The following is a 27,002-nucleotide window of genomic DNA, read 5'->3' as shown; positions in this document are numbered from 1 at the left end:
ATGTTTATTCACTTAAGTCAGAATAAATTACATGTTGCAATTCCAGTTTTACCATCAAACTGTTCATTTTCAGATCAGTGTCAATGTATGTCCAACTGTTTTTAAATTGTGTGCAATTTTGGACAAACATGTTGTAGTTAGTAAAGGGTGAACATTTAAAAATCTTTTTTTATGCTTGTTTAAGTTATGTTCAATAACAAAGCATTTTTGTGTATACGAGTAAGTATTTGTAGCCACTGTTGAACTGAATTCTGATCCTTGCCTGAGTTAAACCTCTTCACACTAACAGTGAACTGGATTTAAAAACCTGATTTGGACTGGTTATCTGGATTTTTGACTCTTACTAAAATAAATCATTCAAAGACTTCCCCGTGTTCGAGAACCCAACATTTTGCTTGTTTGAGTCTTTTTTCTCAATTACAAAACTTGTTTTTCCAAGATTTCTTGCAAGGGCGCCAAACAACCATCCAGATGTGAATGCGACCCCCGGAGGCCGTGGTGCGGTTTGCCGCCGGGCTCAGCCTCCATGTGGAGCCAACCAGTAGTTAGTGTGTAATGAGCGAGACTCCAGCAGATGACTGTTGCACGGTGGCAACCAGCCATACAGGCAATTTTTTTTGGGGGGGGGGGCAATGCAGATACACAACAGAAACTGCCAGCAAATTAAGACTCGGAGTGAAAAATCTCTTGAAATGTTTCCTGGCAACAAAATGTTTCCAAGTGATTAAAGCTGCAGGGCTGAGGTAACGCTTTCTTTGGTTATTGCACATAAAACTATCATTTCAGATGTTTGTGTGAAGACTGAGGCGAGTGCGAGCAGACGGACCGAACACAGCGTTTGGTTGGGAATGAGGTCTTGCCCCAAGTAAAGGAGTTCAAGCACCTTGGGGTCTTGTTCACGAGTGAGGGAACGATGGACCGTGAGATTGGCCGGAGAATTGGCACAGCAGGGGCGGGGTTACATTCGCTCTACCGTACTATTGTGACGAAAATGGAGCTGAGCCAAAGGTGAAGCTCTCGATCTACTGGTCAATCTTCGTTCCTACTCTCACCTATGGTCATGAGGGTTGGGTCACGACTGAAAGAACTAGATCGTGGGTAAAAGCAGCCGACATGGGCTTCCTCAGGAAGGTGGCTGGTGTCTCCCTTAGAGATAGGGTGAGAACTTCAGTGATCCATGAGAAGCCTGGAGTAGATCCGCTGCTCCTCTGCATTGAAAGGAGCCAGCTGAGGTGGTTCAGGCATCTGGTAAGGATGCTCCCTAGGTGCCTCACTAGGGAGGTGTTCCAGGCACATCCATCTGGGAGGAGACCCCGGGGAAGACCCAGGACTAGGTGGAGAGATTATATCTCCACACTGGTTTGGAAACGCCTCGGGATCCCCCAGTCAAAGGTGGTTAATGTGGCCTGAGGAAGGGAAGTTTAGGGTCCCCGGCTGGAGCTACTGCCCCCCCGACCTGATCCCCAATAAGTGGTTGAAGATAAGTGAATGATACTTTCATCAACTTGATAAGCTCTGAAGACCTGACCTTGAATTGGAAGCAGTTTTTTAAAAAAAACTGATGCCCCATATATGGATGCAGGACCACAGAGGGTGAATTTGAACACAATAAATTAATTTGGGTGTTACGAATTGAAGAAGTTTAATTAAGTTTTCTCTCTTTTTCCGTGTACGTAACCCATTACTGTGATGTTAGAGATCCTCAAACTTTTCAGTATAACTTTTAACGTTGTAGAATTGTACTTAATGTATTGCTGCAGTGTAAAACCTAATATGCAAGCAGATCTTAAAAACACCTTATGGAAATGACTGCCTCAATTTTAATTAACCAATTAGTAGTAGGAGCAGTAGTAAATTAATTTATACAGCACTTTATTTTATTAAGCTGATGATCTCAAAAGTAAAAAGTTATATGTACTTGAAATAATTGACGTTAGTTTTACATTTGATTGCAGCTAAATTAAATTATTCAAGTTAGTACGGTTTACCAATTTCAAATACAAAAACCTAATATTCAACAAACAAAACTCAGAGCAGATTTGGCACAGAGTCCACTGTTCCTCAGTGGGGTTACGACGTGTGTGTGTGTACTGGAGTCCAGAGTCTTTATCATGGACACTTAACATCCAGGAGGATTCGGGGAACTAATACAGCAAATTTCTTCTTTCAGAATAACACACTGGAACAACTGCATTATTGTAAAAGCTGTGAACTTTGTTGATATAACTATTATATTTTCCGGTATATAAGTCACACCTGTTATAAAAAAATCCTCTTGCAGAGGAAAAACACTTACACTCAACAAAAATATAAACGCAACACTTTTGGTTTTGCTCCCATTTTGTATGAGATGAACTCAAAGATCTAAAACTTTTTCCACATACATAATATCACCATTTCCCTCAAATATTGTTCACAAACCAGTCTAAATCTGTGATAGTGAGCACTTCTCCTTTGCTGAGATAATCCATCCCACCTCACAGGTGTGCCATATCAAGATGCTGATTAGACACCATGATTAGTGCACAGGTGTGCCTTAGACTGCCCACAATAAAAGGCCACTCTGAAAGGTGCAGTTTTATCACACAGCACAATGCCACAGATGTCCCAAGATTTGAGGGAGCGTGCAATTGGCATGCTGACAACAGGAATGTTAACCAGCTGTTGCTCGTGTACTGAATGTTCATTTCTCTACCATAAGCCGTCTCCAAAGGCGTTTCAGAGAATTTGGCAGTACATCCAACCAGCCTCACAACCGCAGACTCGTGTAACCAAACCAGCCCAGGACCTCCACATCCAGCATGTTCACCTCCAAGATCGTCTGAGACCAGCCACTCGGACAGCTGCTGAAACAATCGGTTTGCATAACCAAAGAATTTCTGCACAAACTGTCAGAAACCGTCTCAGGGAAGCTCATCTGCATGCTCATCGTCCTCATCGGGGTCTCAACCTGACTCCAGTTCGTTGTCGTAACCGACTTGAGTGGGCAAAAGCTCACATTCGCTGGTGTTTGGCACATTGGAGAGATGTTCTCTACATGGATGAATCCCGGTTCACACTGTTCAGGGCAGATGGCAGACAGCGTGTGTGGCGTCGTGTGGGTGAGCGGTTTTCTGATGTCAGTGTTGTGGATCGAGTGGCCCATGGTGGCGGTGGGATTATGGTATGGGCAGGCGTCTGTTATGGACGAAGAACACAGGTGCATTTTATTGATGGCATTTTGAATGCACAGAGATACCGTGATGAGATCCTGATGCCCATTGTTGTGCCATACATCCAAGAACATCACCTCATGTTGCAGCAGGATAATGCACGGCCCCATGTTGCAAGGATCTGTACACAATTCTTGGAAGCTGAAAATGTCCCAGTTCTTGCATGGCCGGCATACTCACCGGACATGTCACCCATTGAGCATGTTTGGGATGCTCTGGACCGGCGTATACGACAGCATGTACCAGTTCCTGCCAATATCCAGCAACTTCGCACAGCCATTGAAGAGGAGTGGAGCAACATTCCACAGGCCACAATTGACAACCTGATCAACTCTATGCAAAGGAGATGTGTTGCACTGCACATGAGGCAAATGGTGGTCACACCAGATACTGACTGGTATCCCCCCCCAATAAAACAAAACTGCACCTTTCAGAGTGGCCTTTTATTGTGGGCAGTCTAAGGCACACCTGTGCACTAATCATGGTGTCTAATCAGCATCTTGATATGGCACACCTGTGAGGTGGGATGGATTATCTCAGCAAAGGAGAAGTGCTCACTATCACAGATTTAGACTGGTTTGTGAACAATATTTGAGGGAAATGGTGATATTGTGTATGTGGAAAAAGTTTTAGATCTTTGAGTTCATCTCATACAAAATGGGAGCAAAACCAAAAGTGCTGCATTTATATTTTTGTTGAGTGTATATAAATTGAAATTTTATTCTGTGCTTTAATGTGGGGTTTTTTGTTCATTGTTGTACGGTAACTTTTATTGTCATTTTTTTTTTTTGTCTTATTATTAGTGTTTATTTTGTTTAGTGCTTTGGTTTCTGGGAAAGTCTCATATAAAGAGTCAATATCACTCACTCACTCATCTTTAACCGCTTACTCCAATTAAGGGCCATGGGGGGGGTGGAGCCTAACCCAGCAGTCACAGGGTGTGAGGCGGGTTCACCCTGGACAGGACGCCACAGGGGACAGGGACACAAAAAAGACAAATACATTCACACCTACAGACAATTTAAAGTTTCCAGTCCACCTAACCTGCGTGTCTTTGGATGTGGGAGGAAGCCGGAGCACCCAGAGGAAACCCACACAGACACAGGGAGAACATGCAAACTCCACACAAAAAGGCCACAGGTGGGAATCGGACCAATGACCTTCTTGCTGTGAGGCAACAGTGCTAACCACTAAACCACTGCGCCGCCCTAAAGAGTCAAGATAATAATTATTATTATTATGAATGAAAGTGTGATTTATTATTTTTTTTGTATTTAAGTCACAGGAGGTCCCAAAGCACAATTCCAGAAAATATGGCACCTATAACCCATGTTATTTTTTATTTTTATCTATTTTTTATTTTATTTTGTTTTTGGTAGTTTGATTCCAGCTTGTGTACCATCTGATCTGCCTCAGTAAACCAAAAAAAAAAAAAAAAAGAAAAACATTAAATGACCTTCCAGATTAAAAGCTGGTCTTCAGACATTTTGACTTCCGGGGACATTATGGTACATGAAAAATTAATGAGAGCAGAAGGTCACTGGATCAATACCCAACTGCTTCTGTCTGTCATACCACAACACATTTAATCACTTTACGGCATCATCATGCTCATTTAAAGGGTAAATGAACTCCATCTCTATCTTGCAGAGGCCTCACATTCATCCATTCACACACCAATGACCACGTGCCACCGTGCAAGGCACTCAACTGAACAACCGTAGCAATTTGGGGATTGCTGAAGTTGAGATTTCTGTCTGACAGGGAATTGAACTGAGAACCTGCTGTTTAACACTCCAGGCCAACAACTCCCCAAGTGTTCTGTTCAAGTTGATTCAACTCAAATAAATCAAGTTCTCTGTACTTTAATTTTGGTTGAATCCTTTAAATTGACTAAAATGATTATTTTCTTTAAATTCTGACAACTTATTTGGTTTTTCCTTCTTCGTGTGGTTAAAGGTACTGGGTCACGTTTCTCTCACTTTCACTTCATTTTGGCTTAAAACTAAACTTTTTTAGTGAAGCCACGCCCACTTACAGGCTGACTAGCCCAAATTCACCTGTTTTACTGTTTTGGTTCTACTTTTTTGTAAACACAATCACACACGTCTGTTTTCCAAAACAGAGCAGAATTATGAACTTGCACATGTGCAAAGATTTTCTACCAAGAACGACACTAGTGGTGCAAAGAAGCAGAACACTTCTTTGATTCACATTTTATTTTTATTGCTTGTCAAATCAAATTGCCTGCCATGAATTGAAAATAAATTTAAAAATTCAACAAATGTCCCACTGCTCACCTCATTCATGTCAATCAATCAATCAACTTTTTTCTTATATAGCGCCAAATCACAACAAACAGTTGCCCCAAGGCGCTCCATATTGTAAGGCAAGGCCATACAATAATTATGAAAAACCCCAACGGTCAAAACGACCCCCTATGAGCAAGCACTTGGCAACAGTGGGAAGGAAAAACTCCCTTTTAACAGGAAGAAACCTCCAGCAGAACCAGGCTCAGGGAGGGGCAGTCTTCTGCTGAGACTGGTTGGGGCTGAGGGAAAAAACCAGGAAAAAGACATGCTGTGGAGGGGGGCAGAGATCGATCACTAATGATTAAATGCAGAGTGATGCATACGGAGCAAAAAGAGAAAGAAACAGTGCATCATGGGAACCCCCCCACAATCTACGTCTAAAGCAGCATAACCAAGGGATGGTCCAGGGTCACCCGATCCAGCCCTAACTATAAGCCTTAGCGAAAAGGAAAGTTTTAAGCCTAATCTTAAAAGTAGAGAGGGTATCTGTCTCCCTGATCTGAATTGGGAGCTGGTTCCACAGGAGAGGAGCCTGAAAGCTGAAGGCTCTGCCTCCCATTCTACTCTTACAAACCCTAGGAACTACAAGTAAGCCCACAGTCTGAGAGCGAAGCGCTCTAATGGGGTAATATGGTACTACGAGGTCCCTAAGATAAGATGGGACCTGATTATTCAATACCTTATAAGTAAGAAGAAGAATTTTAAATTCTATTCTAGAATTAACAGGAAGCCAATGAAGAGAGGCCAACACGGGTGAGATATGCTCTCTCCTGCTAGTCCCCGTCAGTACTCTAGCTGCAGCATTCTGAACCAACTGAAGGCTTTTTAGGGAACTTTTAGGACAACCTGATAATAATGAATTACAATAGTCCAGCCTAGAGGAAATAAATGCATGAATTAGTTTTTCAGCATCACTCTGAGACAAGACCTTTCTGATTTTAGAGATATTGCGTAAATGCAAAAAGGCAGTCCTACATATTTGTTTAATATGCGCTTTGAATGACATATCCTGATCAAAAATGACTCCAAGATTTCTCACAGTATTACTAGAGATCAGGGAAATGCCATCCAGAGTAACGATCTGGTTAGACACCATGCTTCTAAGATTTGTGGGGCCAAGTACAATAACTTCAGTTTTATCTGAGTTTAAAAGCAGGAAATTAGAGGTCATCCATGTCTTTATGTCTGTAAGACAATCCTGCAGTTTAGCTAATTGGTGTGTATCCTCTGGCTTCATGGATAGATAAAGCTGGGTATCATCTGCGTAACAATGAAAATTTAAGCAATACTGTCTAATAATACTGCCTAAGGGAAGCATGTATAAAGTGAATAAAATTGGTCCTAGCACAGAACCTTGTGGAACTCCATAATTAACTTTAGTCTGTGAAGAAGATTCCCCATTTACATGAACAAACTGTAATCTATTAGACAAATATGATTCAAACCACCGCAGCGCAGTGCCTTTAATACCAATGACATGCTCTAATCTCTGTAATAAAATTTTATGGTCAACAGTATCAAAAGCAGCACTGAGGTCCAACAGAACAAGCACAGAGATAAGTCCACTGTCCGAAGCCATAAGAAGATCATTTGTAACCTTCACTAATGCTGTTTCTGTACTATGATGAATTCTAAAACCTGACTGAAACTCTTCAAATAGACCATTCCTCTGCAGGTGATCAGTTAACTGTTTTACAACTACCCTTTCAAGAATCTTTGAGAGAAAAGGAAGGTTGGAAATTGGCCTATAATTAGCTAAGATAGCTGGGTCAAGTGATGGCTTTTTAAGTAATGGTTTAATTACTGCCACCTTAAAGGCCTGTGGTACATAACCAACTAACAAAGATAGATTGATCATATTTAAGATTGAAGCATTAAATAATGGTAGGACTTCCTTGAGCAGCCTGGCAGGAATGGGGTCCAATAAACATGCCGATGGTTTGGACGAAGCAACCAATGAAAATAACTCAGACAGAACAACCGGAGAGAAAGAGTCTAACCAAATACCGGCATCACTGAAAGCAGCCAAAGATAACGATACATCTTTGGGATGGTTATGAGTAATTTTTTCTCTAATAGTCAAAATTTTGTTAGCAAAGAAAGTCATGAAGTCATTACTAGTTAAAGTTAATGGAATACTCAGCTCAATAGAGCTCTGACTCTTTGTCAGCCTAGCTACAGTGCTGAAAAGAAACCTGAGGTTATTCTTATTTTCTTCAATTAGTGATGAGTAGAAAGATGTCCTAGCTTTACGGAGGGCTTTTTTATAGAGCAACAAACTCTTTTTCCAGGCTAAGTGAAGATCTTCTAAGTTAGTGAGACGCCATTTCCTCTCCAACTTACGGGTTATCTGCTTTAAGCTACGAGTTTGTGAGTTATACCACGGAGTCAGACACTTCTGATTTAAAGCTCTCTTTTTCAGAGGAGCTACAGCATCCAAAGTTGTCTTCAAAGAGGATGTAAAACTATTGACGAGATACTCTAACTCCCTTACAGAGTTTAGGTAGCTACTCTGCTCTGTGTTGGTATATGACATTAGAGAACATAACGAAGGAATCATATCCTTAAACCTAGTTACAGCGCTTTCTGAAAGACTTCTAGTGTAATGAAACTTATTCCCCACTGCAGGGTAGTCCATCAGGGTAAATGTAAATGTTATTAAAAAATGATCAGACAGAAGGGAGTTTTCAGGGAATACTGTTAAATCTTCTATTTCCATACCATAAGTCAGAACAAGATCTAAGATATGATTAAAGTGGTGGGTGGACTCATTTACTTTTTGAGCAAAGCCGATAGAGTCTAATAATAGATTAAATGCAGTGTTGAGGCTGTCATTCTCAGCATCTGTGTGGATGTTAAAATCATCCACTATAATTATCTTATCTGAGCCAAGCACTAAGTCAGACAAAAGGTCTGAAAATTCACAGAGAAACTCACAGTAACGACCAGGTGGACGATAGATAATAACAAATAAAACTGTTTTTTGGGACTTCCAATTTGGATGGACAAGACTAAGAGACAAGCTTTCAAATGAATTAAAGCTCTGTCTAGGTTTTTGATTAATTAATAAGCTGGAATGGAAGATTGCTGCTAATCCTCCGCCACGGCCCGTGCTACGAGCATTCTGACAGTTAGTGTGACTTGGGGGTGTTGACTCATTTAAACTAACATATTCATCCTGCTGTAACCAGGTTTCAGTCTGTGTCTTACTGCGGTACTGCCACTAGATGGCGTGTGTGCTATACGAGGTCTGTTAGAAAAGTATCCGACCTTTTTATTTTTTTCTAAAACCATATGGATTTGAATCACGTGTGATTGCGTCAGACAAGCTTGAACCCTCATGCGCATGTGTGAGTTTTTCCACGCCTGTCGGTTGCGTCATTCGCCTGTGAGCATGCTTTGAGTGAGGAGTGCTCCACCCCCTTGGCGGATTTTCATTGTCTTGAAATGGCGGAATGATTTGGGCTTTTTTTCCATCAGAATTTTTCCAGAAACTGTGAGAGACCTCCAGGTGGACACCGTTCGGAAAATTAATATGGCTTTCAGGGACGATTTTATGGGGATTACACAGACTAAGGAGTGATCCAGACGGTTTAAAGACCGCCCACAACTGCTGAGAGCGTGGCGCGCTCCCAGCCCCCATCGACAGGCTCACACCCCGCTGGAACAACCAGATCATTTCCAACGTGAAGGCTTTGTTGATCCGGAACCTCGTCTGACTTTCACAAAAAGGCTGAAGATGTGGACATCAGCACTTTTTCGGCACATTCCACCGTTACAGGAGTTTTTTTCATGGAAAGAAAAGCAGAGGGATGCGCCACGGAGCCGTTCATAACACGGGACAAAACCACCTCGGTGTTGGTCTCACAGGACGGCTTAAAGGTGGATTTCAGATGGCTGTCGGTTGCTTTTCAGTCGTGTGATTATCCGTGATTGTGCATGAGCTGGACATGCCCCAACATGAAAAAGTGCTGATGTCCACGACTTCTGCCTTTTTGTGAAAGTCAGACGATGTCCTGGATCAACAAAGCCTTCACGTTGGAAATGATCTGGTTGTTTAAGCGGGGTTTGAACCTGTCGAAGGGGGCTGGGAGCGCGCCGCACTCTCAGCCGCTGTGGGCGGTCTTTAAACCGTCTGGATCACTCCTTAATCTGTGTAATCCATATAAAATCGTCCCTGAAAGCCATATTAATTTTCCGAATGGTGTCCACCTGGAGGTCTCTCACAGTTTGTGGAAAAAAATTGATGCAGCAAAGCTCCAAATCGTTCAGACATTTATTCGCAATAAAAATCCAATGAGAGGGATGGACCAGTGCTCACATAAAGTCTGCTCACAGGCGAATGACGCAACCGACAGGCGTGAAAAAACACGCATGCACACAAAGATGACGTGTGATGCAATCACACGTGATTCAAATCCATATGGTTTTTTAAAAAAATAAAAAGGTCGGATACCTTTCTAACAGACCTCGTATTTTGTTGTCGTTGGTCACATGGGGGGTGTTATTTTTATTTTGTACTCATCTACAGGACTAAATAAACTGTTTTAGAACAAGATTGTGGCAGAAATCATATTTGTAGAAGAAAACTCTGTATTCCATCTATATATTAAAAGTCAAGTGGCCTCTGTGTGTATGTGTGTGTGCGTGTGTGTATACAGCTGTGATCACGGACAAACTGGGGAGAGCTGACATTTGTCATTTGGTATGTTTCTATATTTTGGGTCAAGGATGAATGCCACAAAAATGGAAAGTTGATGAGACTAAAATTTTTGTAGAAACTACGGATACGAGCTAACAACACTGAACAATGGATGTTGATAATTAAATTCTGGATTCATACGCCATTCCAGGAGGAGCCGGTAAATCATCTATATATTAAAAGTCAAGTGGCGTCTGCGTATGTGCGTGATTTTACTTAGTAAGTTCAATGTAAGTACATAATTGCAAATACATTAAAATACATGGATGACACAACACAGTGAAAACACTTATTTCCACTGTGGTCCATTTAAAAATCAAATGACACAATAGAAGTAAAATAAAATAAAATATAATAATAATAATAATAATGTGTATATGATATCAAGAACCTAAGACTGAAAATTAACATTTAAAAAATGACGTAATTAATAAGAAATAAAAGGATTGAGTTCTTCCTCTACAAATTGTTGAGGTCTAAGATTCTAAAAACTTTCCGGACTTTACAGAATTTATTTCCACCCTTGAAAAATGTCAGCTACCTATTTTATAAGCACAACCCAATCTCAAGCCCGTGGATCCCCACAGACAACACACTAGTATTGTACTTAATATGCCTAGAAATGGATTGGACACCTTTAATTCTCAGCCTGCTGACTGGGAACCCCCCCCCCCCCAAAAAAAAAAAAAAAAAAATCAACTCCGCCCCTGGAAATGTCACCGAGCCTGAATAATTCCTGAGTAGTAATTTGTGCTGCTGTCCACCTCTGTGGCCTGGGTGTGTGTCAGTGCTGTTTGCCGTGTGGACAGCGAGTGTCTGTGAGGACGTGAGGTGCCGAATGAAAACCATCTCAGAGGTTGTGGTGAATGTTCAGCACACAGAGACCGAGCTTCTTTTCCCAGATGGCAGCTGTTAACTGCACTCACTCACACTCACACACACACACACACACACACACACAAACAGTTGATTAGAAACACATTGAGTCTGGGCACGCACACACGAGCACACACATGAATGCATGCACGTGTAAACAGGAATACTGGGAGACCTACATGTAGACATAAACATGCAGCCAGAACGAGACGGCACTCGGAGAACACGCAGCTCTGCCGAGGCCGAACTACGGGTCAGATTTTACATTAGAACAAACAACATTCTCATGTGTTTGTGGGTGTAATTCTTAGAACACGACTTCATGATCATTACTCCTATTTCACTGGAACACATCAGGATCCTGATCCAAATCTGCAAAAGATTTCATGGCATATAAAAGTGACGAATTCGATCAAAAGAGTTAATTTTCCACAGCATTTTTCTGTCTGATGCAGACAAAATGCTTTTTGACGCCTCACGTACACTCTAGTGGATGAAGGACTTTGCTCAAGGGCACCCCAGCAATCTGCCTGTTTGACAAAAGACTTGAACCTATGACCTTTTCCTCACAAACCCACTTCTCTAAATTTTAGCCTCCATGTTCCCACTAAGTGTATCCAGCAGTCGCTGTGTATTAGTTTTAGAAAAACCTTATAGTCTTGATAATTTCAGAAAACACGTGAGGCACCATTTGATCAAAACGATGAAAAATGCCACGCCAAAAAAAAAAAAAAAAAAAAAAAATTAAAGTGTTTTAGGGGATCATGTTGTGTCAAAATTGATCTCACACTGACATTATGGTTGCAGTTCCATGTTAAAGATCCCAAAACACAATAACCATGTCTGTGTTTGCAGAAATAATTCTGCTATCAGCAAAGCTGAACCGCGGAATGACTCGTTTGAAACAAGCGTGACATACGTCACACAACACCAAATCTCAGCTTCTGTTTGTCCTGGGAGACACGCCCACTGAGCTGGTCCAGGAGGCGGAGACACGCCCACTGAGCTGGTCCGAGAGGCGGAGACACGCTCAGTGCATGTATAAAGGGACAAGGGGGCGGGGCAAGCGGCAGCTCTTTTTCCCTTAAAGTGACAGACTTGAAAAGTTTTTAGGATGCCACGCCCTCAGTGAACATCTACAAGATGTGACTGGCTGCAAAATTTAAAACAAGTTTTCAAGAATATGAGACCTTAATTTTTTCAATCCAACACCAGTTGAATTGTGGTTGATATTTCACCAACAGTTACACCCCATCAGGTAAAAACCTTTTTTTTTTTTTCAAATGTGATTAAAGTCTTGGAAAATACCAAATGTCTCAACAAAAAAGTAAAAACTATCCAGATTCCAGATCCACATTAAAGTGGATGAGATCGATCCAGTAAATAAGGTTATGTTCAGATTAACTGGCCAAAAATAAATCAAATCGGAATAAAAAAAATAATAAAAACCTGAAAATCCAGATCTACAAGATCTACTTATGTTAAAAACAAGCTAAAAATACTTTTTATGTCTCATCTCACAGTGAAAGTTTAAATAAACGACCCAGAATTCTCATCTGTATCCGGATGAAGGACCTGACATTATGATAAATTTAATAGCTTCATGATGTCTGGGCATCTTTTTTTTTTTTTTTTAGGGAAAAAAAAAAAGAATAGATCAAAATGTAAAAAAATTAAATCAAATCAGAAGTTTAAAAAGTCGATCAGAATCCAGATCCGGATCGACACCAACACTGAATGTGTTCATCTGAAATCTTTTTGAAACAAACACGACCATGTCACACGCGCACACACACACACGGCTCTGACCGGCGCCGGGCTCCAGCTGCCGCGGGGCCCCGGAGCTCTCCGTGTCGGCCGCCGGCACCGGGTTCGGCCCCCGCTGGTCCTCCTCAAACACCAGCTTGAACTCGAACTCGCCCTCCTCCCAGCCCGAACCCGGCGCGGCCCCCATCCCGGGACGCCACGAAGACTTTTCCCTCGATCCGAACCTCTGGACGCGTCCGGCGCGCGCGCGCCCTATGTGCGCGCCATTGCGCAAACAGTCCTTTGGTGGAACTTCAGCAACTTTTTCCCGCACGATGGTTGCCCGGTTCTGAAATATTTCTCCGTTCTTTAAACCTCTTGTGGTCCAGGCTGCGGTGAAAACATCTCAGAGTTTCAAACTTATTCCAAACTTCTGCTCCATCGCCATCCCGTCTTCTCCTCCTCCTTCTCCTCCTCCTTCTCCTCCGTTCTCGGGGGGGAGTTTATCAAATATTTTTGGCGTCCTTTACCCTTAATTGCCGCTGGGCGGGTCTCACAGCTCCAGTTGGTCCGTTATTCATTTCCCATAGGACCTCCCCCCTGTCACTCAAACCCCCCGCCCCGCCCCCCCACTGGTTCTCTTTTTTTAGTCACATTCGTTCACTGAGAGCCAAAAAAAGACAACAATCTTCAACTTCTGCACAACAATAAACTACATTAAAAATAATAATACAATTTTTTGGGGAAACTGATTAGAACAGGTCGGGAAATACCTAATCTTTATTTATTTGATTTTATTTGCAAAGAAAGTAAACACTCCAGAACATGCAGATGAGTCATTCTGAGAACTTTTGGGAATAAATAAATAAATAAATATAAATTGTCAGAAAATGCGCCATTCTTCTGTGTAAACTAAACTCTGGTTTGTTTGTTTGTTTGTCTTTATTTACACACCAGCTAGCAATGAATATTCCACTATATGTTTTTGTCAGAGATTTTTTTAAAAATATTTTAAAAATTGTAGAGAAATGTTTTTAAAATTTCTCCATCTGGTTATTTTAAATTCATAGTATGAAGAAACATTCACACTGAGAATCTCAATGAGTGATTTTTTTGTTTGTTTTTTAGTTAATGAACTGTGTCTTGGGCGGTGTGGTGGCTTAGTGGTTAGCACCTTCTTATGTGACATAAAGAAGGTTATGAGTTCATTTCCCATCTTATTCTTTCTGTGTGGCGTTTACTTGTACTTCACGTGTTCACGTGGGTTCCAAATAGTTGCAGGTCCAGTGAACTGAAAACTTTAAATTGGCTGCTGGTCAACGTGGCCCTGCGACAGACTGGCGTCCTGTCCAACCTGTCCATTGTCCCACTGACTGCTGGCTACAGGCGCCAGCCCCCCGTGACCCTTACCTGTAAAAAGCAGGTGTAGAAATTTAATGAATTTAATTGTGAAGGGACCGTGTAAGTTCATGTACGTTAACATACAGTGAAGTGAACAAACCAGATTCTAGCCATCAGATAATCTCCATCTGTTTCCCGGGTAGATGTTCAACAGCAAGTTTTTTGACAGGCGAACATGCAGACTCCACACAGAATGTGTGAGAAGTGATCCCACAACCTTCTTGCTGTGAGGCAACACTGCTAACCCCTAACCACCCAATGAATGAACTTGGAAAACTCATTCTTTCATTTTCTATACCCACTTACTCGATACCCCGAAACCCGGAGGGAACGGACGCACACCCACGGGGAGAACATGCAAACCTCACACAGAAAGGCCACAGGTGGGTATCAAACCCACAACCTTCTTGCTGGGAGGAAACAGTGCTAACCACTAATCCAACATGCTGCCTGAAATTTGAACATAATGTTGAAAAATGTCTCCTACACACAGTACACTTCATAGTGTTAAAATAACACTGCAAGAGAGTACATACAGACTATTCAATTCAATTTTCAATTCAATTGTAAAATGATAACACAGATAAGTCAGATGAAATAACTGATGAAGAAAACAAATGAGTCTTTACCCGAGACGTAAACAAGCCCACAGAATCTCACCGTCTCGTCTCAAATGGCAAACTGTTCCATAACCAAGATACCCAACAGGCAAAGGCTCTGTGACCAGCTGACTTCTTTTTCACCGCAGGAACATACAGCAGGCCTTTGACTGGAGAACGAAAAGAGTGTCGCTCATTAAATAATGTGTGAGTAGATGAGCCAAGTATGACAGCATGAAATAATGTGAAATTATATCAGACCTCACATGCCGGTGAAGAGAAACAAAACATCACAGTGGTCAGTTTGAGATGAAACAAAGACATCAATCTGGCAAATATTTTGATCAATTCATTCATTGCTTGGTCCATAAAATACCAGAATATGGTGAAAAATGTCAATCATTGTTTTCAAAAGCCCAAAATAACATCCTCAAATGTCTTGTTTTGTTCACAACCCAAGAGGAGGAAAGAAAATAATAAAGACACCAGAAGGCTTTTTTTCTTCAAAAAATGACTCAAAACAGTTAATTCATTATGAAAAGATGGGAGTTAATCTTACAGCTCTAAAATTAAGTAATTTAACACCAATAGAGTTGAGAGCTGATTTAACAAGACTTTGAAATGGATCATACACAGTACGTTTTGTTCCACAACAAGCACACTTAAATCAGCACTGCTACGGTGTCAAGTCAAGTTGATCAGCTCTAATAAAGTTTTGTTATGAAAGATATGATGGAGTTGATTTGACACCACGATAGAGTTAATTTAACATTATGATTGATTTAACACTCTAACAGATTTATTTAATACTATGATAGAGTTAACCCTATGGCAGTTAATTTAACATTTAGAGTTAACACTGTGATAGAGTTATTTAACACTATGATGAGTTAACAGTATGACGTAATTAATTTAACACCATGCCAGTGTTAATGTAGTATTATGATAGTTAAATCAAATGAATTTTATTTATATAGCGCCAAATCACAACAAACAGTTGCCCCAAGGCGCTTTATATTGTAAGGCAAAGCCATACAATAATTACGTAAAAACCCCAACGGTCAAAACGACCCCCTGTGAGCAAGCACTTGGTGACAGTGGGAAGGAAAAACTCCCTTTTAACAGGAAGAAACCTCCAGCAGAACCAGACTCAGGGAGGGGCAGTCTTCTGCTGGGACTGGTTGGGGCTGAGGGAGAGAACCAGGAAAAAGACATGCTGTGGAGGGGAGCAGAGATCAATCACTAATGATTAAATGCAGAGTGGTGCATACAGAGCAAAAAGAGAAAGAAACACTCAGTGCATCATGGGAACCCCCCAGCAGTCTAAGTCTATAGCAGCATAACTAAGGGATGGTTCAGGGTCACCTGATCCAGCCCTAACTATAAGCTTTAGCAAAAAGGAAAGTTTTAAGCCTAATCTTAAAAGTAGAGAGGGTGTCTGTCTCCCTGATCTGAATTGGGAGCTGGTTCCACAGGAGAGGAGCCTGAAAGCTGAAGGCTCTGCCTCCCATTCTACTCTTACAAACCCTAGGAACTACAAGTAAGACTGCAGTCTGAGAGCGAAGCGTTCTATTAGGGTGATACGGTACTATGAGGTCCCTAATGTTGGGAAAGTGTAGTGACACGGACCCACAACAGGGGGCGTAAATGAACGGACAATAGAAGGAGTTAAATGTGAACACTTTACTGTTGTGAATGCCACAACCAAACACAGCAGATTACAGAATGAATACAAGTCAATCAATAAAGGTGTCGTGTGGGCAGGCTCGACGATAGGAGACGCCCGTCTGGAGACGAACCGGAACCACACGATTTCCACCGCCACCGAACCCGAGGGATACTGGAGCCGCCAAGTCCCGAAGTCCCCAGGTGGCCACCGTCTCAGCGTGTCGGATCTGGTACTGCTGGCGGAAAACAAAGACAGTCAAGTGTGGGTGTGTGTACACCCTGTAACAATAATGGTGGGAATTCCACCTCCACCTCCGATTCACACGTGCAGCTCCTGTCACAAGCACTTATCTGGCGGGGTGTGAAGCTGTCGCCGGTCATGCCAATCTCCAGACAATGCACTCCACAGGAAAAACAGCTGCAAAAATGAGTTCAGACTAAACACAGTCAGTTAAACGGCTGAGAATATTACCTCTCACTGAAGTCGATATCTCGGCGATGTGGTGGAGGTGTCTTCCTGCTTTTATTCCAGGTGAGATGCGGATGATCGGAGCTGTCATGGTTGATGAGTGACAGCTGTCACCGCGGCTGTTCCTGTAGGCGGCAGCGCCCTCTCGTGCCTGAAGCCCGCACTTCAGGCAGGGCGCCCTCTGGTGGTGGGCCAGCAGTACCTCCTCTTCTGGCGGCCCACACAACACCTAAGATAAGATGGGACCTGATTATTCAAAACCTTATAAGTAAGAAGAAGAATTTTAAATTCTATTCTGGAATTAACAGGGAGCCAATGAAGAAAAGCCAATATGGGTGAAATATGCGCTCTCCTTCTAGTCCCATAGTTAGCACTATGCCAGAGTTAATTTAACACTATGATAATGTTAACACTACAACAGAGTTAATGTAAGACTACAACAGATTTAACACTTTGACAGGGTTAATTTAACATTAAATAAACTCTTCTATAGTGTTAAATCTGTTACATTCACACTGGCATAGTGTTCACTGTCATAATGTTGCATTAACATGGTTAATGTAACACTGTGACAGAGTTAATGTAACATTATGGTAGCATTGTGTTAAATGAACTATGCCAGAGTTAATGTAACACTATGACAATTAACACTATACCAGAGTTAATTTAACACTATGACAGAGTTGATTTAATATTATGATAAAGTTAACACTATGCCAGAGTTAATGTAGCATTATGATGGTTAACACTATGCCAGAGTTCATTTAACATAATAGAGTTAACACTGTGACAGAGCTAGTTTAGCATATGATGATTAACACTATGCTAGAGTTAATTTAACCTCTATGATAATTTAACACTACAACAAAGTTTATGTAAGACTGCAACAGAGTTAACACTATGACAAGGTTAATTTAACACTAAATTACCTCTGTCATAGTGTTAACTCTGTTGTAGCATTATGGCAGCACAGTGTTAACTCTATCATTATGTTACATTAATGCTGTCATAGTGTTCAAATAACTATGCCAGAGTCAATTTAACACTATGATAGTGTTAACACTACAATAGAGTTAATGTAACACTACGACAGAGTTAACACTATGACAGGCTTAATTTAACACTACGACAAAGTTAACACTGTGCAAAAGTAAATTTAACACTATTACAGACTATTTAACACTATTTGGAGTGAGACAAAATGTAGTTCTGCAGCATCTTTTTTTACTCTACAAAACTGACTTTATATGCATTCACTGTAGTGTTATTTTAACACTGCAAAGCTTCGATTGTGTGTATCTAAAAGACAGTAATGAAGAGTCAGAACCTATAACTCCTCCTTTTCACAGGATGCGTTATCGTCCTTTTCCAACAAGTTATATGCCGATCAGATGACAGTGTTCTGATAAACTGATGACAGACATTAGTCATCAAGTCCAGCTGTGAGGGACGTCCCCACGACCGCTGGGAGTCATTACACTCATCTTCAAAATCACATGGTGGGCGGTGCTACAGTGTTATCCGATAGGGATCCAGCAAATCCCAGTGCTAAGTGAATGTTGACAGAGTTGATTTTAACACCACCCTCATAAACGTTCAACTGCCAGGGTTCATATTATTAACTCTCCAAAGTGTCATGTTCTAAATTGCAGCATGTACTTTAACACTGTGCAGATTTAAATTGTAATTGTGTGGGCACCAACTTTGGGAATATCACAGACAAAGGTCTCAGGGTGGGTTTGAACCCACAACCTTTTAGTCATGAGCTATCAACAGGTTCATAGAAGAATCTCTCACTCAACTCATACACAGAGTTAAAGTTACACCTTTAGAGTGGTGCAGCGGTAGCATGCTTGGCTCATAGTAAGACTGTCCAGGGTTCAAAGCCCCCGCCCCCCCCCCCCTCCCCACACACACACACACACACACACACACACACAGTGGCAATCACGTAACCTCCTCAGTGGACAAAAGTTATATATATAGATAAAATAAAATAGTTTATAGTAGATAGATAATAATAAAATAGATAGTTAAAATATATATATAGATTTTTTTCTTAAATTAGCTGTTAATTGAGACTGAAATCTGCTAGAATTCACTTTCCACCATCCTCAGTTCAACTCTGCTCTAAATCTACAAACAAAAAATTTGAATTTGAACTAAAAATAAAATCTTACACCACTTTTATAAACACTTTTTAGCCCCCTTTTCTGCGGCAATCAGGGAAGGAACCAACAACCTCTTGGTTACTGAATGAGCTGAAGTAACCAGTTTTTTAAAACTGATGCTTGCGTCATGTATCATTTTACTTCATGCAAATTACATGAAAATAAATATGCTTTAGCTTTAAAACTGACCGTTTAAAGGGATGTTTGTGTACAATAAGGGAGTTGAGTTTTTTTCCCGTCTCCTCGCTCTGTTTTCAGGATTAGTCTTTTTTGCGAGTCAGTCGCCACAGTACTCGGTGGAATGATGAAGCTGGGATTAGATCTTACAGCCTTGATTCTGTTAGGTTCTTTTATCACGGTGAGATCTCCAAAAAGAAATGGACTTCAAAGTTTAGATGTTGTATTGTAAAGAGTTGTTACATCGATAACAGAGTTATTTCAGCGCTGGGATCTTGAACCGGCCACATGCAAACACCTGGAACAAAAAATCTCGACTTCCTTTGTTCTCAAACTTTTATTACTTCAGCCTAAGCCACCCCCATATGGGCGGTCCTTAACCTGGCTTGAATCTGTGTGTGTGTGTGTGTGTGTGTGTGTGTGTGTGTGTGTGTGTGTGTGTGTGTGTGTGTGTGTGTGTGTGTGTGTGTGTGTGTGTGTGTGTGTGTGTGAGGTGGGTGCAAAGTGTAGTGAAAATAGGCGGGTGTCTGTTTGCGGTGTGTTCGTGGTTGTTATGTAAAAATCTTATAGTGTGTGTTTATGTCTGTAATGTCGCGCAATAAAAACCAGAGTGATCCATCATCCTGATTCTTTTTCCAAATAGACGTGAATACTTTGGTTTTTATCAATTAAACATATGTAAAAAGATCACATGGTTTTATCAATTAGACAGCTGTAAAAGGATCTGATAGTTTTATCAAATACAGGGACATTTTGAAAAGCAGTTAGGTTAAGATCAGATAGTTACAAGGACATTTTGGATGTGCGTCAGTTATTTTGTGTTATTCATCATGGAACACTCTTACAATTCCGGTACAGGTTTGGATTCTGGATCAGATCGACCGATTTTGGCTCAGGTATGTGCTTTCTGGGTGCTGTTGTGTAGTTTTTCTTGGAGAGTTGCAATATTTAAAATCTTGTAGGTGGTTCGGGCATCTGGTAAGGATGCCCCTGGGCACCTCCCTAGGGAGGTGTTCCAGGCACATTCATCTGGGAGGAGACCCCGGGGAAGACCCAGGACTAGGTGGAGAGATTATATCCCCACACTGGCCTGGGAACGCCTCGGGATCCCCCAGTCAGAGGTGGCAATGTGGCATGGGAAAGGGAAGTCTAGGGTCCCCTGCTGGAGCTGTTACCCCCGTGACCTCATCCCAGATAAGCAGCTGAACATGAGTGAGTGAGTTGTAGTTTTACTGCTTCTTTAAAAGTATTAATTAAAGCTGGCTGTATTTTCTGTGAAAGCTAATTTTTTTCATATTCAATGCAAATTAAAATCTCACAAGAGTTTAAAACTGTGTCCAGTAGAACAAGAGTTCAGCTAACAGATCTAAAACAGGTCAGTCAAACCCCCAATGCCCCCATCTCAACTTTGACCCTGACACCCAGAGAAAGGGTGCCCTTTTGTGTGTGTGTGTGTGTGTGTATTCCTTCCAAAAAACAAATTTCAAAGGTAAATTTTGCCCATTTTGGTTGGGGTTAGTTCTAATCGGATATCTTCTATAGGCTTTGAGATTTGGTAGAGAACAAATAAACAAACAAACCATCAAACAAACAAAACAAATCTTGAGTTTGGGCAGAAAAAACACATTATTCTGATAACAACTGGTAACCACATTTTTTAGACTCAATTATGACATCACTGATGATGATGATGACGACGACGACGATAATGATGACGACAATGATGATAATGAGGACATTGATAATGATGATGACGATGATGATAATAATGATGATGATAATGATGATTATGATAATGATGATAGTAATGACGACAATGATGCAGACAATAATGGTGATGATGATTATGATGATAATGTTGATTATGATAATGATGATTATGATAATGACGATGATGATGATTATGATGATAACAATGATGATAATGACAATGATGATGATGATAATGACAATGATGATGATGATAATGACGATGATGATAACGATGATGATGATGATAATGATAATCACAATGATAATCACAATGATGATAATGACAATGATGATGATGATGATGATAATGATGATGATGATAATGATCTATTCTAGCACAGCGTTAAATCAACTTGTTCAATTCCATGAAGAGTTGTTTTTACGAGATGATTTCATTTGATTACGAGTTGATTTCATTCTGTCATTGATTTGATATAACTCTGTCTGGAGTGTAGTCCCGCTCAGTAAATTTTACTCCACAAAATTTATTGCAATGTCACTCAAGAATCAAAGTTGAGTGAAAAACTAATTTTCAGGATGTTTTCCTTTGGGCCCCTTCACGCATAGTGCAAATTTGGACAAATTACAGCAAAAGAGCGTAAAACAGTTCGAATCAGCAAACCACAAAAACATCGCGCCAACAGACAGGCATGTACGATCCTGCTGCGAAGGGTTTGTGCACGCTCGTGCACGAACACATTGTGAGCAACTGGGGCATGTGTAACCACATCACGCTGCTGCTGTGGAAAACAAACAAACAAACAAACAAAAAAAACCATGCTACCCATGGGATTTAAGCCTGCACTTTACTGGTTGCCATCTGAAACCTTACCACTGCACTACCATTGCTGGCCTGTAAACAGTGCGGGAAAATGTCTGAAATCAACAAAGAAGTGGATGTATTTAAAAAAAAAAAAACAACAAAAAAACCCCCACACACCCTAAAAAACATCGCATTTCATTGAATCCGTCTTATCAAGTATGATCCATCTGTTGCTCTGTAGATGACCCATGGTCACAGACGTACAGTTATGAAATGACATTAATGGAGCAGTGCGCTGTTATGTCCACATCTACTAGTCCGGTGTGTCCAGCCGGCCCTGCGCGCGTGTCCACGTGACTCATGTGTCTTGTGGACGGCGTGCCGCAGGACTGATACTGCGTCTGGAACAGAGCTCACATAGGTGATGTGACATTCAGGTCGCCTGCTGCATGTTATGATCTGACAGTCCATTGTCACCTGAGGCAGCCTGTCAATGAGTGCACCACAGCCCGTCACAACAGCAACATATGTTTTTATGTATGTCCATGTGAAGACAGCAAGCAGACACATGCACATCACAGTGGACAATTGAAAGTTCATGTCCATCCAAACACGGCACGTGTTTCCCAGCCGTGACGTCCAGAACCAGAGATCCAACAGCAGCTACAGTGGGCAGACACACCCCCTGTCAGTCCAGCGCACACACCACCTGTACATCCGTATATTAGCAGCTCATGCAAATGACCTCCCCCCAAATTTCACATCCAGCTTGACAGTGATTGTCTGGTGACTGTTTTCGTCCTAACAGTGCGACTGGCCACACATTTTCTAAGTGTCAAGCGAGCCGTGTTGGATGTTTGTGTGTGTCAGCTGGAATTTGGCCGACACCTGCTGTGAGAGGGATCAAATGGGCTCTCACAGCGCACACTCTGTCTTTCAGCTGCTGGTGTGCGTAAATAGCTGTAGCGACGGGTGTACGAGGCGTTAGAGGCAGCTACGATTCTACATGAATTGCATACGTTTCCTGCTTCACGTGCAGTTCGTCCGCATTCGTACTATGTGTGAAGGGGCCCTTACATTTCACCATGTTCTCATCGAAAACAGGCCAAGATTTAAAAAACAAATGTGAATAACATATTTTACAGGGAGCAGAACAATAATCAATAAGCAGTTTTGTGAGGTCAAAAAAGACAAATACTATTTATTTTCATGCCGGGGTCGAGCTGACACAAGCTTCAGTCTCAGTATCTCAAAGTTTTTATTTATTTATTTGACTTCTGAGAGATCTTGTGGGACGTCTGAAACTCTTTTAGGACCCTGTGGTTATCTTTAGGTTTCCTGCACAGACATACGGCCAAAACATTATTTCTAATCTTAAACTGGACTCACAGCTGCTCACGTCTGCAGGAAGCCTGTATGTCCACCAGGGCGGCATTGCCTGTCAGCAGCTTGTTATGATCACACAATTCCCCCCTTTTTTGGCTGTCAGTCTTTCTTCTCCTCCCCTTTTGGTTTTCTAATCCTGGTCCCTCCTCCTCTGAATCTCTCTTTCACTCTCCCTCCCGCCGTCCTCTCAGCCAAAGATCTGTTTCTCATTATCCTCTGTAGTCTGCTCTCTGTCTGAGTCAGGAGACGAAAAACTTAAATAAACACATTCTCTTGCTCTCTGGATCTCTCAGCCGGGCTCCATATTCTCCTCCCATCCTCCCCCTCACGGTCTCCCCTCTGCTGTACTTCCTCCCCCTCCTCCGGTTCTCACAGTCATTAGTTTTATGTTATACTCGTGTGGAACTGGGGGCTTGTTCTACTTTCCGCCTTCATCCTCCTGAGGTTGTGTGGGGAGGCTTCAGGTCCTGGACTGCTCTCAAGATGTTGTACTCTGATCCCCCCCTAACCTCCAATAAAGTGCTTCCACAGAGCCAGTCTAAGTCTTTTGGGGGTCCAAAGCAGAGTGTGATACTCTGACTACTGTGTAGCAGTCCCTCGTGGTGAGGAAGATTGTTTCTTGGTAGATTCCCAGAGGGGATGGTGGATTCTACTTTCAGGGTCAATCTAGAGACTCCTGTACGAGAGTTTGTTTAACGTGGGAATGTCGCTGCACGCAGACAAACACACGTTCCTTGACAGATCTTTAGCCTTGTCTGATGGCTGGGAAATCTGAGACGATCAGGGTCTGAGGACCTGCTTGCAGCTGCCATCCGCCTTCACAGCCGCTGGGTTACGAGCCATCACCTCCTCCGCCTGATCTGCCGTTCAGGACTTCTTGTTTCCCAGAGCCCCATTAGCCACCTCGTGTTCAGGGTTCCTGTTGGGTCTTCATGACTACCGTAGCGGCAATGGGACACATAATGTCCCCACCGTATTTCAATCCAATAGGCAATCCCCTACTTGATCCAGGACCCAAGTGTCACAACACAACTAGGGGTTCAATTCTGACACTCTGACTACACCAAATCCCAGCACGGCGCTGCTGGGTGCAGTAATAAAGTTAGCAATAGTCACTGGTAATGTTAGACCTCCTATATTTTGTGACTTGGCGTCACTGTGCTGATTTCCACTTTGCTTTGGTTATTTACTTGCGGCTTGGTGACCAAAGTGATCTGGGTTTGTACCCAAAATGTCACCCACTGACCGACTGAAGTTAAGCACAAACAACAGCCGAGCTTTTTGGCAGCCAACACTGATTTTTGCAAATCCTGGGACATCCTAAGAATTTTCAGGATCCCCAACAAGTTTGTGGAAATCTGGTCTGTACACAGGTACAGTGAGCACTGTGCAGAGCATGGGGGGGGGGGGGGGGGGTAATCGGGGGGGGGGGGGGGGGTAATCTGACTTCTTCCCAGTAAATTCTGCATCAAGATTAAGATCCAGGCTTTCACTGACTTCCTGTATACTCAGCCATCAGAAGTCTATGGGCGTGCAGTGAAAGTCCTGAGTTTGTAGAGATTTATTTATCCTGGAAGTGACCTACATGTTTCTGGGCCATCAAACTTTGAGGTCAAGAGATACCTGGGCAGAACTTATGCAGCCATGAGGTCCTTGGACAGGGGTACTTCACGATGGGGTACTTCACAATGCCAATACCTTTGCAGAAAGATGAAGATCCAAGCCTTTAGGGTCCTGATCCTTCCTGTCTTCTTCAATGGTTGTGAGACTTGAAGACTATCGAGTGAGGTTGAGGGCTTGAAGTCTTTGGTACCAGGTCTCTTTGTAGGAGTCTTGGAAAGGACTGGAATGATTTTGTGTCAAACAAAAGGTTACTTAGTGAGACTCAGAAGAGAAGTATCACCTACATTGTGAGGGAACATCAGCTATAATATTTTAGGCATGTGGCGAAGTTCTTCGTTCATGGTCCTCAGTCCTCAGGAGCTCCAGTGCTGGCAACCACAGAAACAGGATGAGGTCAAGGGCACGCTCACATTTCAAAGTGCGGCACCAGTGCAGGCTCCCAGATCTGACCTGACCCAATGTTATTCATGTTTGAAGAAACACAATGTCCTGAAAGGATCTGAGTACAAACCCTTCTCCATCTGAAGGGTTGGCTAATGTAACATAAACTGTGCAGAACAAAAAATTATGTCTATATTTTCTCTTCTTCCAAACAGAACACTGAGGTCTGCTGATTTTGCTGTACATTAATATACTGTGGGAAAACTTTTGTGCACTTTACAAATAAGGCCACAATTTTAGTGCCATTTCTATCTTTAGAGATAAAGTCTTGTAATAACAGCAGACTGTAAATTAACATGACCACTACTTCAAGGAAACGAGGCCAACATAAAGATAATGTCAAATTCAGTGATGTAAACTGAGATCATTTGAAATCAGAGTCCTTGTAGTAGATCCAGGATAGTGGACAGCGGGACATAGTTTGACACCGCTGTTCAATCACATGCCGTCATGAGCAGGCTAGTACAAGCTAACATGCAATTGTTCGCCAAATGCACGTAGCCTATCACAGCGGCCACCACATCGTAATCCAGAATGGCCGTGAGGCGCAAAATCATGTGACCGATACGTCACATGAAAACCCTCTATACAACTAATAGTGCAGCCTACTGAAACTTGGTTTCAAAATATATTAATTTATTGACCCAAACCTTTGGACTAGTGAACCTTCAGACTAGTGGGATGTTCCCCTTCAACAAATAACAATAATAATAATAATAAGAAGAAGCAGACATACTAAATAACCTTTAGTTTGTTGTGAAACAGGAATGTACAACATATTCCTTCAAATGAATTCATTCAGTTTATGACTGAGTTAGCAAGAAGCTATATTGCTAACTCAGCTATCTATCTGAAAAGAATGTACTACACCTGTATTGGAAGCTAACTAGATAGCCGTGGTAACTAATCCACTTTCATGTAAACAGAATTGGATACAGCCATCGTGTGCCTTTATTTTTGTTATGTTTCTAACCCTTCGAACACCAGGAACTGGAGACATTCACAGGAACCGTACTGGACTATATCCAGTTCTGTGTCAAGAATGTGACTGTGGACAAAAGCATCCGGGTCTTCCCAAACCAGAAACCCTGGATGGCTAGCCAAGTCTGCGCACTCCTCAGGGCCCGCGACGCAGCCTTCAGATCTGGCGACAGAGCTGTGTACAGCGCTGCTCGAGCTAACCTGAAAAGAGGAGTGAGAAGGGCCAAAGAGGACCACAGGTCGCGCATAGAGTCCCACCTGGCCAGCAACAACACACAGGAGGTGTGGCGGGGCATAAAAGACATCACAAACTTCGCTGGCTGTGATGTGTCAACAGGAGATCTGAGTGCACCACTGGCAGAGGAGCTAAACTGCTTCTTTGCCTGTTTTGATACATCCCAGCAGCACTCATCTGCTAAAGCTCTGCCCCCACCCCCACTGCTCTCCTGCCTCACTCCACTCACTGTACAGGAGCATGAGGTCAGATGGGTGCTGCTGGCAGTGAATCCTAAGAAAGCCGCTGGCCCAGACGGAGTACCTGGCAAGGTGCTCAGAGCATGCACCTACCAGCTTGCCCCCACCTTTACCAGGATCTTCAACTTCTCTCTGGACCAGGCAGTTATCTCGTCCTGCGTCAAAGCAACCACAATAATACCCGTGCCACAGAAGTCTCCCATCACCAGCCTGAATGATTACCGTCCGGTGGCCCATACTCCGGTAGTC

The 27,002-nt window shown here is 42.2% G+C and overlaps 1 protein-coding gene across 1 annotated transcript in view; it reads right to left on the bottom strand.

Annotated features, from left to right (window-relative positions):
* nfatc4 (nuclear factor of activated T cells 4) overlaps window positions 1–13,317 on the bottom strand; it is a gene marked incomplete at its 3' end in the record, with an annotated part of 57,345 nt that extends 44,028 nt beyond the window's left edge. The window contains exon 1 of the mRNA XM_034165379.1: window positions 12,912–13,317. Coding sequence (XP_034021270.1) covers window positions 12,912–13,056 — 145 coding nt within the window. The remainder of the gene's footprint in view (window positions 1–12,911) is intronic.
* Between the last annotated feature and the right edge of the window lie 13,685 nt (window positions 13,318–27,002).

Source organism: Thalassophryne amazonica, unplaced genomic scaffold (genome assembly GCF_902500255.1).
Source record: "Thalassophryne amazonica unplaced genomic scaffold, fThaAma1.1, whole genome shotgun sequence".
NCBI lineage: Eukaryota > Metazoa > Chordata > Actinopteri > Batrachoidiformes > Batrachoididae > Thalassophryne > Thalassophryne amazonica.
The sequence above is the reverse complement of the archived record's forward strand: the minus strand, read 5'-3'. Positions and strand labels throughout refer to the sequence as shown.